At 42.3% G+C, this 12,185-nt stretch overlaps 2 protein-coding genes across 2 annotated transcripts in view; one reads left to right on the top strand and one right to left on the bottom strand.

Moving 5' to 3' along the window:
* LOC110496093 (metabotropic glutamate receptor 3) overlaps positions 1 to 12,185 on the top strand; it is a 918,426-nt gene that overhangs the window by 118,632 nt on the left and 787,609 nt on the right. The gene's annotated exons all lie outside the window — the stretch shown is intronic.
* Positions 1 to 12,185, bottom strand: part of LOC110496163 (hepatocyte growth factor) — a 31,102-nt gene that overhangs the window by 6,948 nt on the left and 11,969 nt on the right. The window contains exons 5-10 of the mRNA XM_021571914.3: positions 10,727 to 10,869; positions 9,429 to 9,549; positions 7,152 to 7,270; positions 6,012 to 6,177; positions 5,047 to 5,180; positions 4,191 to 4,278 (exon numbers count right to left, since the gene is read on the bottom strand). Of these exons, the coding sequence (XP_021427589.3) occupies positions 4,191 to 4,278; positions 5,047 to 5,180; positions 6,012 to 6,177; positions 7,152 to 7,270; positions 9,429 to 9,549; positions 10,727 to 10,869 (771 nt within the window). The remainder of the gene's footprint in view (positions 1 to 4,190; positions 4,279 to 5,046; positions 5,181 to 6,011; positions 6,178 to 7,151; positions 7,271 to 9,428; positions 9,550 to 10,726; positions 10,870 to 12,185) is intronic.

Below are 12,185 nucleotides of genomic sequence, written 5' to 3'. Positions count from 1 at the left end.
AATCATGTAGTAACCAAAAAATATATTTTACATTTGAGATTCTTCAAAGTAGCCACCCTTTGCCTGGATGACAGCTGTGCACACCCTTGGCATCCTCTCAACCACCTTCACCTGGAATGCTTTTCCAAAAGTCTTGAAGGAGTTCCCACATACACTACCATTCACAATTATGGCAACGTTGAAGAGCCGACCCTGGGATGCTGGCCGTCTAGGCAGAGTTGAAAAGAAAAAGACATATCTCAGACTGGCCAATAAAAAATAAAAGATTACGATGGGCAAAAGAACACAGACACTGGACAGAGGAACTCTGCCTAGAAGGCCAGCATCCCGGAGTCACCTCTTCACTGTTGATGTTGAGACTGGTGTTTTGCGGGTACTATCTAATGAACCTGCCAGTTGAGGCGTCTGTTTCTCAAACTAGACACTCTAATGTACTTGTCCTCTTGCTCAGTTGTGCACCGGGGCCTCCCACTCCTCTTCCTATTCTGGTTAGAGACAGTTTGCGCTGTTCTGTGAAGGGAGTATTACACAGAGTTGTACGAGATCTTCAATTTCTCGCTTGGAAAAGCCTTCATTTCTCAGAACAAGAATAGACTTACGAGTTTCAAAAGAAAGTTTCTGGCCATTTTGAGCCTGTTATGGAACGCACAAATGCTGATGCTCCAGATACTCAACTAATCTAAAGAAGGACAGATGTATTGCTTCTTTAATCTGAACAACAGTTTCTAATGATCAATTAGCCTTTTAAAATTATAAACTTGGATTAGTTAACACAACGTGCCATTGGAACACGGGATGGATGGTTGCTGATAATGGGCCTCTGTACGCCTCTGTAGATATTCCATTAAAAATCAGCCGTTTCCAGCTACAATAGTCATTTACAACATTAACAATGTCTACACTGTATTTCTGATCAATTTGATGTTATTTTAACGAACAAAAAATTGTTTTTCTTTCAAAAACAAGGACACTTCTAAAAAAAAGTATTTAACCAGGTAGGCCAATTGAGAACAAGTTCTCATTTACAACTGCGACCTGTCCAAGATAAAGCAAGGCAGTGCGACAAAAACAGCACCTCCTCCTCCATGCGTCACAGTGGGAACCACACATGCGGAGATCATCCGTATGTCATCAGACCAAAGGATTTTCACCGGTCTAATGTCCATTTGCCATGTTTCTTGGCCCAAGCAAGATTCTTCTTCTTATTGGTGTCCTTTAGTAGTGGTTTCTTGGCAGCAATTCGACCACAAAGGCCTGATTCACACAGTCTCCTCTGAAGAACTGCTGTTGAGAGGTGTCTGTTACTTGAAATCTGTGCAGCATTTTATTTGGGCTGCAATCTGAGGTGCAGTTAATTGCTGATTTCTGAGGCTGGTAACTCTAAATAACTCTGCGTCTTCCTTTCCTGTGGTGGTCCTCATGAGAGCCAGTTTCATCATAGCGCTTGAGGATTGCACTTGAAGAAACTTTCAATGTTTTTGAAATGTTCCAGGTTGACTAACCTTCATGTCTTAAATAATGATGGACTGTCGTTTCTGTGTACTTATTTGAGCTGTTCTTGCCATAATATGGACTTGGTCTTTTACCAAATAGGGATATCTTCTGTATACCACCCCTATCTTGTCACAACACAACTGATTGGAACAAATGCAATAAGAAGGAAATAAATTCCACAAATTAACTTTTAGCGAGGCACACCTGTTAATTGAAATGCATTCCAGGTGACTACCTCATGAAGCTGGTTGAGAGAATGATAAGAGTGTGCAAAGCTGTCATCAAGGCAAAGGGTGGTTACTTTGAAGAATTTGTTGAACTATTTTTTGGTTACTACATGATTCCATATGTGTTATTTCATGATGTCTTCACTATTATTCTACAATGTAGAAAACAGTAAAAATAAAGAAAAACCCTGGAATGAGAAGGTGTGTCCAAACGTTTGACTGGTGCTGCATGACGAATAGTCTGATGGGTGACAATATTAGCCTATCACTTGTGAAAGATATATTATCACTTGTGAATGATGCACAGCATGTACCGTTAGGCAAGAAACAGCGCATTGCTTTTTTTTGCAACTTTTTCAAAGTATAGTCACACACCTCGTGTAGCCTAGCCCATAGGCCTATATGTTTTGATAAGGTTTGTATCACAACTAAAGTGGCCAAATAACTACTTAAAATTAGGCAAATTAATCCACTTTATAACCGGTGGAGAGCCTAACTGGCTCATTGGCGGCGTGTGAGTTTCAAGTTTGTGGAAGATCATTTTTACCATAATAAAGCATTAAATGAATAATCACATTTGCGGTCACTTTTGAGAATGTGTTTTCCTGCTAATTGCATTTTGGAACATTCGCACTTATAGCCTACTGCCGTGGGAGCACTGCTGGCTGTAAACAAATAGCCTAATAGTTTATTAACATTTTATGCTAAACATTCTGATCTGTTGTATCAGCCTCATTGCTTTGACATTTTTTTGATGCAGTTGTTGTATTAATTTGGGATCTATCACATTCCACAACTGTCCCAGACTATATTTGGAATATTTATTTCTCGCACAGAAGGACAGGTTGACCAACATAATAGGTCAAGTTATGTACTATGGGGAATAGTAGATTGACATAAGCTAGAACGTTTGCTGTTTGTTAGAAATACTCATCTTGTTGGCTGATAAAAAGTAAATGTGGACAGTTCCTCTAACATCTTCAATATGCGCCTCGGAATTCTATAAGAAGGCAGTTGCCCGATGTGTCTGTCTTCACTTGTAGCCTACTTCGGAGCTCAGATGCCTGTGAGAAGAACCTGATCAGGTGACATGCATTGGCTAATAAGAATAGAGCTATCTGAGAGAGCCATGTGAGAGATGCTTCGGAGCACGCAGCCGGTAGAAGGGAATCCTAATGATTATATTCACCTCATAGGCACATCGGCCACTTTGGCCGCAAAAGGCATAACATTTTTTAGGGGGCATTACAGCCACACATGTGGGATGCTGTCGGAAAATTCGAGGCCTTGTGAGAGTGCTTGACAAATTGTGAATGAGAGACTGATAAAGTGTGCACAGCCTCCACAAGAAACAAAGAGCTCATGCCTTTGATGCAACTTTTTTCTACTCATCATTAGAGTCGCATGTACTACAAATCAAAACATATAGCCCAACGTTTGTATCACAACTAAAGTTGCATAAATAACTCTAAATTAAGCATACAGGAGAACCTGCTCAACACTGAATAGCTGCATGAGCGCACTCCATTGAAAATCATTTGGAGAAAATATCCTTTCTATTTTATTCAATCAAATTGAATCAAATGTATTTATAAAGCCCTTTTTATATCAGCCGATGTCACAAAGTGCTGTACAGAAACCCAGCCTAAAACCCCAAACAGAAAGCAATGCAGATGTAGAAGCACGGTGGCTAGGAAAAACTCCCTAGAAAGGCTGGAACCCATGAAGAAACCTAGAGAGGAACCAGGCTCTGAGGGGTGGCCAGTCCTCTTCTGGCTGTGCCAGGTGGAGATTATTACAGAACATGGCCAAGATGTTCCAAATGTTCATAGATGACCAGCAGGGTCAAATAATAATAATCACAGTGGTTATAGAGGGTGCAACAGGTCAGCACCTCAGGAGTAAATGTCAGTTGACTTTTCATAGCCGATCATTTAGAGTTAGAGACAGCAGGTGCGGTAGAGAGAGTCGAAAACAGCAGTTCAAGGCAGCACGTCCGGTGAACAGGTCAGGGTTCTATAGCCGCAGGCAGAACAGCATACATACAGCATGTTCAATTGTATTCTTCATACTATAAAGTAATGCCACGGCATTCTAAGCAAATCTTGTCTGCTAAATGAACTAGTGTAGCCCACAGCCATATGTCATAGCCACATTAGCGCCTAACGTAAGCACAACTCATAGTATGCTATCCTGTTTTTCTGAAATAAAAATTTTCTTCTTATCACGTTTCTCACAATAAATCCAAATGAATTATGGATGAACTGTGATGGTGTAGGCTATATTAAACGGCTAAACGTGTTTATGTTAATTTACGGTCAATTACCGTGATACCGGCAGTTATTTGCTCGACAATCACCAGCTTACAAAACGTCATGACCACCACAGCCCTACTCCCATCTATGCGTCCCCCACCCCACCCCACAACACACACAACACACACAGATGTGTAGCATGTGGTTTTGTTACCTGTGGTCTCTCCAGAGGGAACAGGGAAGACCTGACCTGGTCCTCGACACCTCTCCTCTGTAGCTCTCTCCGTTGCCCTCATAGCAGTCTGGAACGCACACACACGCACAGTATGATAACAGGATAATAAAATATGAAAACATATTTATGTTACTGTAATACAAGCCAGAATGCTACAGACCACACCAACCACAGGGAAATATGGTATTAAAACTATACAAACTCTGCTGTCCTGACTGGTATACCAGAATATGACCACAAAACACCAGTCACAAAACTGTCCCAGCTGTCCCAGAGTGTAAGAAAAACACAACCCTAAAGAATATGTATTCCAGATCCACTTACTGGCCTCTTCTCCTCACTGTCCAATGGGACAGAGCGATGTTGTAATGCTGTCAGAGAAGGTTAATTTATGTGCATTGGGCTGTGATTCCCAGAGTCCTTCAGTAATACTTCTATAGAAACATACTTTCTAAGTTGCTCAGGAGATCATACTTCAGGGACAGCACTGAACTAATTAAGTATATTTTTATTCAGAGAAAACATATCTGCATCAGGAATCCATCTATTTTTGCATGGTCAAAATAAAAACGTTTAGGAGCCAGAAACCTATTACATTTACATAATTTAGCAGACACTCTCATCCATTCAGGATTTGAACCAGTGCCCTTTTGATTAATGGACCAATGCTATAACCGCTAGGCTACCCACCACCCCTTCACATGTTAGTTTAACCAAAAGCAGTAAATGTCCATTACACTACCATTGTCTGAGACCTGAAGACCTGTATTAGTTCCTGGAGCTATAGGCTTTAGCTCAGGAGACTACTGTGGTTTTGATTATGCTAGGCTCTCACCATGGGGTTCAGTATTCTGTGTGCCACAGCGGAGGATGTTGGTGCAGAATGCCTTGCGAACGTTAGGGTCTGAAGTGAAGCACCATGGGAGGTCAAGGCCGTCAGGGTTCCTGCAGTAGTTCTCCCTCAGGTCTCTGCAACACACACACACACAATAAAGATATATTCTCTAAACAAGTTAAAGTGCAACTCCACCCTTTTTCAACCTCCTATTCATTATCTCCAGCACCAAACCAGTGTCTACATATGTGAAAGCGGCATGTTTCTACGATCTGTGGTTAAAAAGATGAGGAGAAAGTTTAAAAAAAAAATAATTCTCAGTGATATCAAAGGGTAGGATTAAAAGTAAGACAAATGGTGATTTCCAAAACCTGCACTGTGTTTCTAGCCAGAGGTGTCACACCCTGACCATAGTTTGCTTTGTATGTTTCTATTTTTTGGTTGGTCAGGGTGTGATCTGAGTGGGCATTCTATGTTGTGTGTCTAGTTTGTCTGTTTCTGTGTTTGGCCTGATATGGTTCTCAATCAGAGGCAGGTGTTAGTCATTGTCTTTGATTGGGAACCATATTTAGGTAGCCTGTTTGGTGTTGGGTTTTGTGGGTGATTGTTCCTGTCTCTGTGTTTGTTTGCACCAGATAGGGCTGTTTCGGTTTTTCACGTTACGTTTTTGTATTGTTCGTTATCATCTTCATTAAAGATGTTTAAAGATAACCACGCTGCATTTTGGTCCGCCTCTCCTTCCCAGGAAGAATCCCGTTACAAGAGGGAGGGTATCATCTGGCTCCCCACGTCACCACGAATCTCATAGTGTTTGAAAATCACTATTTTACATGTTTTAACTTATGATGTCATTGGGAATAACTTGTTAACGTTATATTTGAATATGAGGTTGAAAAGTGGTGAAGTTGCCCTTCAACATGTAATATAGTGTGTGTCGGGTTGTCGATGTGTGTCCAGTCACTCACTTGCAGCGATAGTCCTGGGGTATGTAAGTGTGGTTGTGGGGGTACTGTGAGTCCCAGCGTTGACAGGTCACCCCACTGGGTGTTACTGCTACTGTCCCTCTGTAGCCCTCACCTCGACCCAGGAAACACCTGGTAGTCACATCTACCTCTCCCACACTGTCTGAGGCTGAGAGAGGAAGGAGAAAGAGACAGTGTGTGTGTGTGAGTGAGTGAGAAATGCACCATGGTTAAATATAGCCATATCACCTGTAACATCTGTTAAACTACACCAGCTTCTCCTTGAGGCCACTGTGCCACTCAGACACAGTAGCAAGAACAAGACTCACTTGGACTAAAACACCTCTATTTTCTATAGATTATATTGCAGTCATGTAGTTGATTAAACTGAAATAACAAGGAAACAACGCTGATAAATTTTGCATACAAGTATACCCGGCAGCTTTTGTCTCTCCACAATCTAAACCCAGTATTTTGTGGATCTGTCTAAAAATAGAGTGCTACTGGTGAGGATTATAAAGACAGGACCAGGGAATAGAAAAGGCCAAAACAATACAACTCTTTGTTTCTATGTCTTTCTTTCTGCCTTGGTTTCATTAACACAACGTTTAAGGGTTAGACCATAAAACTGGACTGGGTTGACTTCCAAGGCCTGTATCACAGAGACAAAGAGAGAGAGAGAGTCCAACCGGTAAGATGCTATCTGTCCCAGTTCCAGTGCTGCTGATGACTAACAGAGAAGAGCCAAACAGAAACAAAGAAACAACAAACACACTCACACAGCTTTAAAGTGTTGTTCTCCGTCAACCTTCTATAGGCTCACTTTTTTTTAGACCTTTATTTAACTAGGAAAGTCAATTAAGAACAAATTATTATTTACAATGACAGTCTACACCGGCCAAACAAGGACGACGCTGGGCCAATGGTGCGTCGCCCTATGTGACTCCCAATAACGGCCAGTTGTGATACAGCCTAAAATAAACACACAGTCTATTAGGCATGACATAACTGGAAATGAGTGTGTGTTGCTCAAATTCGCATTCCTCTGCCTTATCCAATCAGAGAGAGGAGGGGTGGAATGACAGGTACAGGAAGCTCTACATTTGGAGTAGTTAGTCACACCACACACACACATACACTCACGGCAGGCTGTGATGTTGCAGTACTCCCAGGATGTGTGTGCATCCAGGGTGAAACACCACGGTCGTTGACGTCCATCTGGGTTCCTACAATAGTTGTCATCTAGGCCTTTATCAGGATACCTACAACCCAAACAGAAGAGAAGGATTTCAACAAGTCATTGGGACAGATGTAGATACATACAGTTGAAGTTGGAAGTTAACATAGGTTGGAGTCATTATAACTCGTTTTTCAACCACTCCACAAATGTCTTGTTAACAAACTATAGTTTTGGCAAGTTGCTTAGGACGTCTACTTTGTGCATGACACAAGTCATTTTTCCAACAATTGTTGACAGACAGATCACTTCACTTATAATTCAATGTATCACAATTCCAGTGGGCCAGAAGTTTACATACACTAAGTTGACTGTGCCTTTAAAACAGCTTGGAAAATTCCAGAAAATGATGTCATGGCTTTAGAAGCTTCTGATAGGCTAACTGACATCATTTGAGTCAATTGGAAGTGTACCTGTGGATGTATTTCAAGGCCTACCTTCATACTTAGTGCCTCTTTGCTTGACATCATGGGAAAATCAAAAGAAATCAGCCAAGACCTCAGAAAAACAATTGCAGACCTCCACAAGTCTGCTTCATCCTTGGGAGCAATTTCCAAACGCCTGAAGGTACCACGTTCATCTGTACAAGCAATAGTACGCAAGGATATACACCATGGGATCCCACAGCCGTCATACCACTCAGGAAGGACACAAGTTCTGTCTCCTAGAGATGAACGTACTTTGGTGCGAAAAGTACAAATCAATCCCAGAACAGCAGCAAAGGACCTTGTGCTGGAGGAAACAGGTCCAAAAGTATCTATATCCACATTAAAACAATTCCTATATCGACAACCTGAAAGGCCGCTCAGCAAGGAAGAAGCCACTGCTCCAAAACCACCATAAAAAAGCCAGACTACGGTTTGCAACTGCACACGGGGACAAAGATCGTACTTTTTGGAGAAATGTCCTCTGGTCTGATGAAACAAAACAGAACTGTTTGGTCATAATGACCATCGTTCTGTTTGGAGGAAAGAGGGGGTCGCTTGCAAGCCAAAGAACACCATCCCAACTGTTAAGCATGGGGGTGGCAGCATCATGTTGTGGGGGTGCTTTGCTGCAGGAGGGACTGGTGCACTTCACAAAATAGATGGCATCATGAGGATGGAAAATTATTTGGACAAATTGAATCTCAAGACATCAGTCAGGAAGTTAAAGCTTGGTCGCAAATGGGTCTTCCAAATGGACAATGACCCCAAGCATACTTCCAAAGTTGTGGCAAATGGCTTAAGGACAACAAAGTCAAGGTATTGGAGTGGCCATCACAAAGCCCTGACCTTAATCATATAGAAAATGTATGGGCAGAACTAAAAAAGCGTGTGCGAACAAGGAGGCCTACAAACCTGACTCAGTTACACCAGCTCTGTTAGGAGGATTGGGTCAAAATTCACCCAACAAATTCACCCAATGTGAAGCTTGTGGAAGGCTACCTGAAACATTTGACCCAAGTTAAACAATTTAAAGGCAAAGCTACCAAATACTAATTGAGTGTATGTAAACTTCTGACACACTGGGAATGTGATGAAAGAAATAAAAGCTGAAATAAATAATTATCTGTACTATTATTCTGACATTTCACATTCTTAAAGTAAAGTGATGATCCTAACTGACCTAAGACAGGGGATTTTTACTAGGATTAAATGTCAGGAATTGTGAAAAACTGAGTTTAAATGTATTTGGCTAAGGTGTATGTAAAATTCCGACTTCAACTCTATGAGCAATGAACAAAGTGGGAATGCCGGTGTGTGTGTGTATGTATGCGTCTCCATCAGTGTAAGCGTGCATTTATACGTTTGTGTGTGTGTGTGTATCTATAAGTATATGTGTGTTGACCATAGGGCCTCCATTGGCAGAGTACACTGGTCCACTGCAGGTGTTTTGCATCTCATTCCTCCTCCAGGCATACTAACAGAGCCTCAGAGGTACTGAGAACCTCTTCATCACAGCGTTGAAGGGTGTGTGTGTGTTTGTATGTGTGTGTGTGTGTGTCCTGCCCCAGCAGCAGGTGGTGTGGATTAGTGTTAGACTCGTTAACACGTCTTTAGTCATCCTTGTGTTTCTGTAATTAATATTAAACCTCAAACTGAGTGTGTGTGCGTGTGTGTGTGTGTGTGTGTGTGTGTGTGTGTGTGTGTGTGTGTGTGTGTGTGTGTGTGTGTGTGTGTGTGTGTGTGTGTGTGTGTTACCTCTTGGGGTGGAAGAGGTGTTTGTGTGGTTCCTCTAGGTCCCAGCGTTGACACTCCCGTCCAGTCTCTGTGTGATCCATGGGACCTCTGTAACTTTCCCCATTACAGCTCACACACTCCACTGGGGACACACACGTGCCATGGACATTATTTATGCAGATACTACATAAATACTACATGTAATACCAAAATAGTTGTCCTATCTATTTAATAGTTTGTGTAAAATGTCTCCCCTTAAGTCAAATGAGTCAACATTCAGTGTGTATGTGTGTGTGTGTGTGTGTGTGTGTGTGTGTGTGGAGCAGTGTAAACAGCAGAGCAGAGCAGATTAGAAACAGATGTTTATGAGTCTACTATTCTCATTATGTGTGTATATGAGTGTGTGTGTGTGTACGCGCGCGCATGTGTGTGTGTGTGTGTGTGTGTGTGTGTGTGTGTGTGTGTGTGTGTGTGTGTGTGTGTGTGTGTGTGTGTGTGTGTGTGGTGTGTGATGTCCCAGTGTTCCTCATTACTGGAAACTTTCTTTCAAATCAACCTTTCCAGTCATTTTTCTTTGGACCAAAACACACATTCCCATTACAACACAGACCCATTACATTTTCTCAGAACCTTGTGGATTCCTCCCTCCCACACACATCTCTGGTAGTCCTGTGTATTTCATACACATCTTATCACATCACTGTCAGCTGTTTATTAACTATATACATTGTACTATCCACAGAGGACATTTGTCCTCTAGACATTTGTCCTCTAGACCGCTGAGAAACAGTGATTTCTCCTGTGACAGTTTGCGTCATCCAGTTCTAGATACCACAGACCATGATCCAGTTCTACAGGGAGAAGGGATTACAGTGCAGTTAAATGGTGCACTGTAAAAGAACATGGGCTGTGGTGGGAAAACTGCTCCATGCCTAAAGTTAAAGACATTTAACTGACCTACTAGAGTAAGAATCCCCACTAGGAACATGGGTTATGTATAGACTGAAAAGCAAAAAAAGCAGACGGAGTCCCTTTGGGTTGAAATAGTTAACAAAGCCAGGGAAAGATGAAATGAGAATCGACAACATAAACTGAATCACACTACTGCATGCAGCAATTCAGGCCAATACCATCAGAAACAGTTGGATAATTCTACATTACTGAGAACACACCTGATATTCCACTTGGCTGCAGTTTGCCACAGATAAGTGGAGACCAATGAGGGGCATTGAGGGAGAGAATCCACCATGATAGAGCCACTAGTTGTTGGCAGTGGTCAAATTTGTGTGTGTGTGTATGTGCATGCGTGGGTGTCCTACCTTGTAAGCACTCAGGTACTCCACAGACCTGGTGTCTAACGTTGGGGTCTGTAGTGAAGCACCATGGTCCTGAAATAGCGTTGTCAGGGTTACGACAGTAGTTGTTTGTCAGCTCCTTCTTCCTGTTCTTCCTTGGTAGGAAACTTGAGGGAGAGAAGAACTTCAGTGTTCATCAATATCTCACTCAATCACAAACATATTCTCATTCTATCTGGTGCAGAGTTGAAAGGCAAAAGGGAAATCTCCACAAGGTGGAGCGTAGAACAGGCCATGTGTTACTAAGTAACCTTGAGTCATACACATCTACGTATTGACTGAGGAACAATTCAATTGTGGTTTTGTTTGCTGACTCACATGATCAATTGGAAGGATTTATATGGGTCACAGCTGAAACAATTTGGAAGGCACAGAGCTAGGCAACATAATGCAACATATGGTAATGTGTGGGTGCCCCAGTGTAAACTCACTGATAAAGCACACATGCACACAATTTATTGCTTGACATACCAAGCCTTAACAGAACTCTGACACATCCGACGAGCGTCAGAGCCGGTGTAGTAGGATTTCATTTTAGTCCTGTATTTTACGCTTTTCCTGTTTGATGGTTCATCTGAGGGCATAGCGGGATTTCTTATAAGCGTCCGGATTAGTGTCCCGCTCCTTGAAAGCGGCAGCTCTAGCCTTTAGCTCGGTGCGGATGTTGCCTGTAATCCATGGCTTCTGGTTGGGATATGTAAGTACTTTAGGATGAAGCAGATGACTGTGGTGGTATACTCCTCAATACTATCGGATGAATCACGGAACATATTCCAGTCTGTGCTAGCAAAACATTCCTGTAGCAAAGCATCCTCATCATCGGACCACTTCCATATTGAGCGAGTCATTGGTACTTCCTTGTGATGGTGCCGGAGGGGAAGGTTGCAGTCTTATCAGCCAACCATGCTATTTTGTTTGTTTTTTCACGTTGTTTATAACTTGTTGTGTACATTATGTTGCTGCTACCGTCTCTAATTACCGAAAAGAGCTTCTGGACATCAGAACTGCGATTGCTCACCACAAACTGGACAAAGAGTTCTTCTTCAGTGAGTCAGATGGGAGGGATATAATACAGACACACGACCAGGCCCAGATCCCCACATTCACTGGAGAAGGAAATCAGGGTGCCTTGTGAGGATCAGGCGACGAGTGGCTAACGTGCCCGTGCCTTCCATCCTGCTAGCTAACGTTCAATCGCTGGAAAATAAATGGGACATACTCAAAGTACGTTTATCCTACCAACGGGACATTAAAAACTGTAATATCTTATGCTTCACCGAGTCGTGGTTGAACGACGACATTAAGAACATACAGCTGGTGGGTTATACACTCTATCGGCAGGACAAAACAGCAGCCTCAGGTAAGACACGGGGCGAGTCCTATGCATTTATGTAAACAACAGCTAGTGCAAGATATCTACGGA

Source organism: Oncorhynchus mykiss, chromosome 2, assembly GCF_057628025.1.
Source record: "Oncorhynchus mykiss isolate SJ-2025 chromosome 2, ASM5762802v1, whole genome shotgun sequence".
Taxonomy (NCBI): domain Eukaryota; kingdom Metazoa; phylum Chordata; class Actinopteri; order Salmoniformes; family Salmonidae; genus Oncorhynchus; species Oncorhynchus mykiss.
This window is presented reverse-complemented; position numbering and strand designations above follow the sequence as displayed.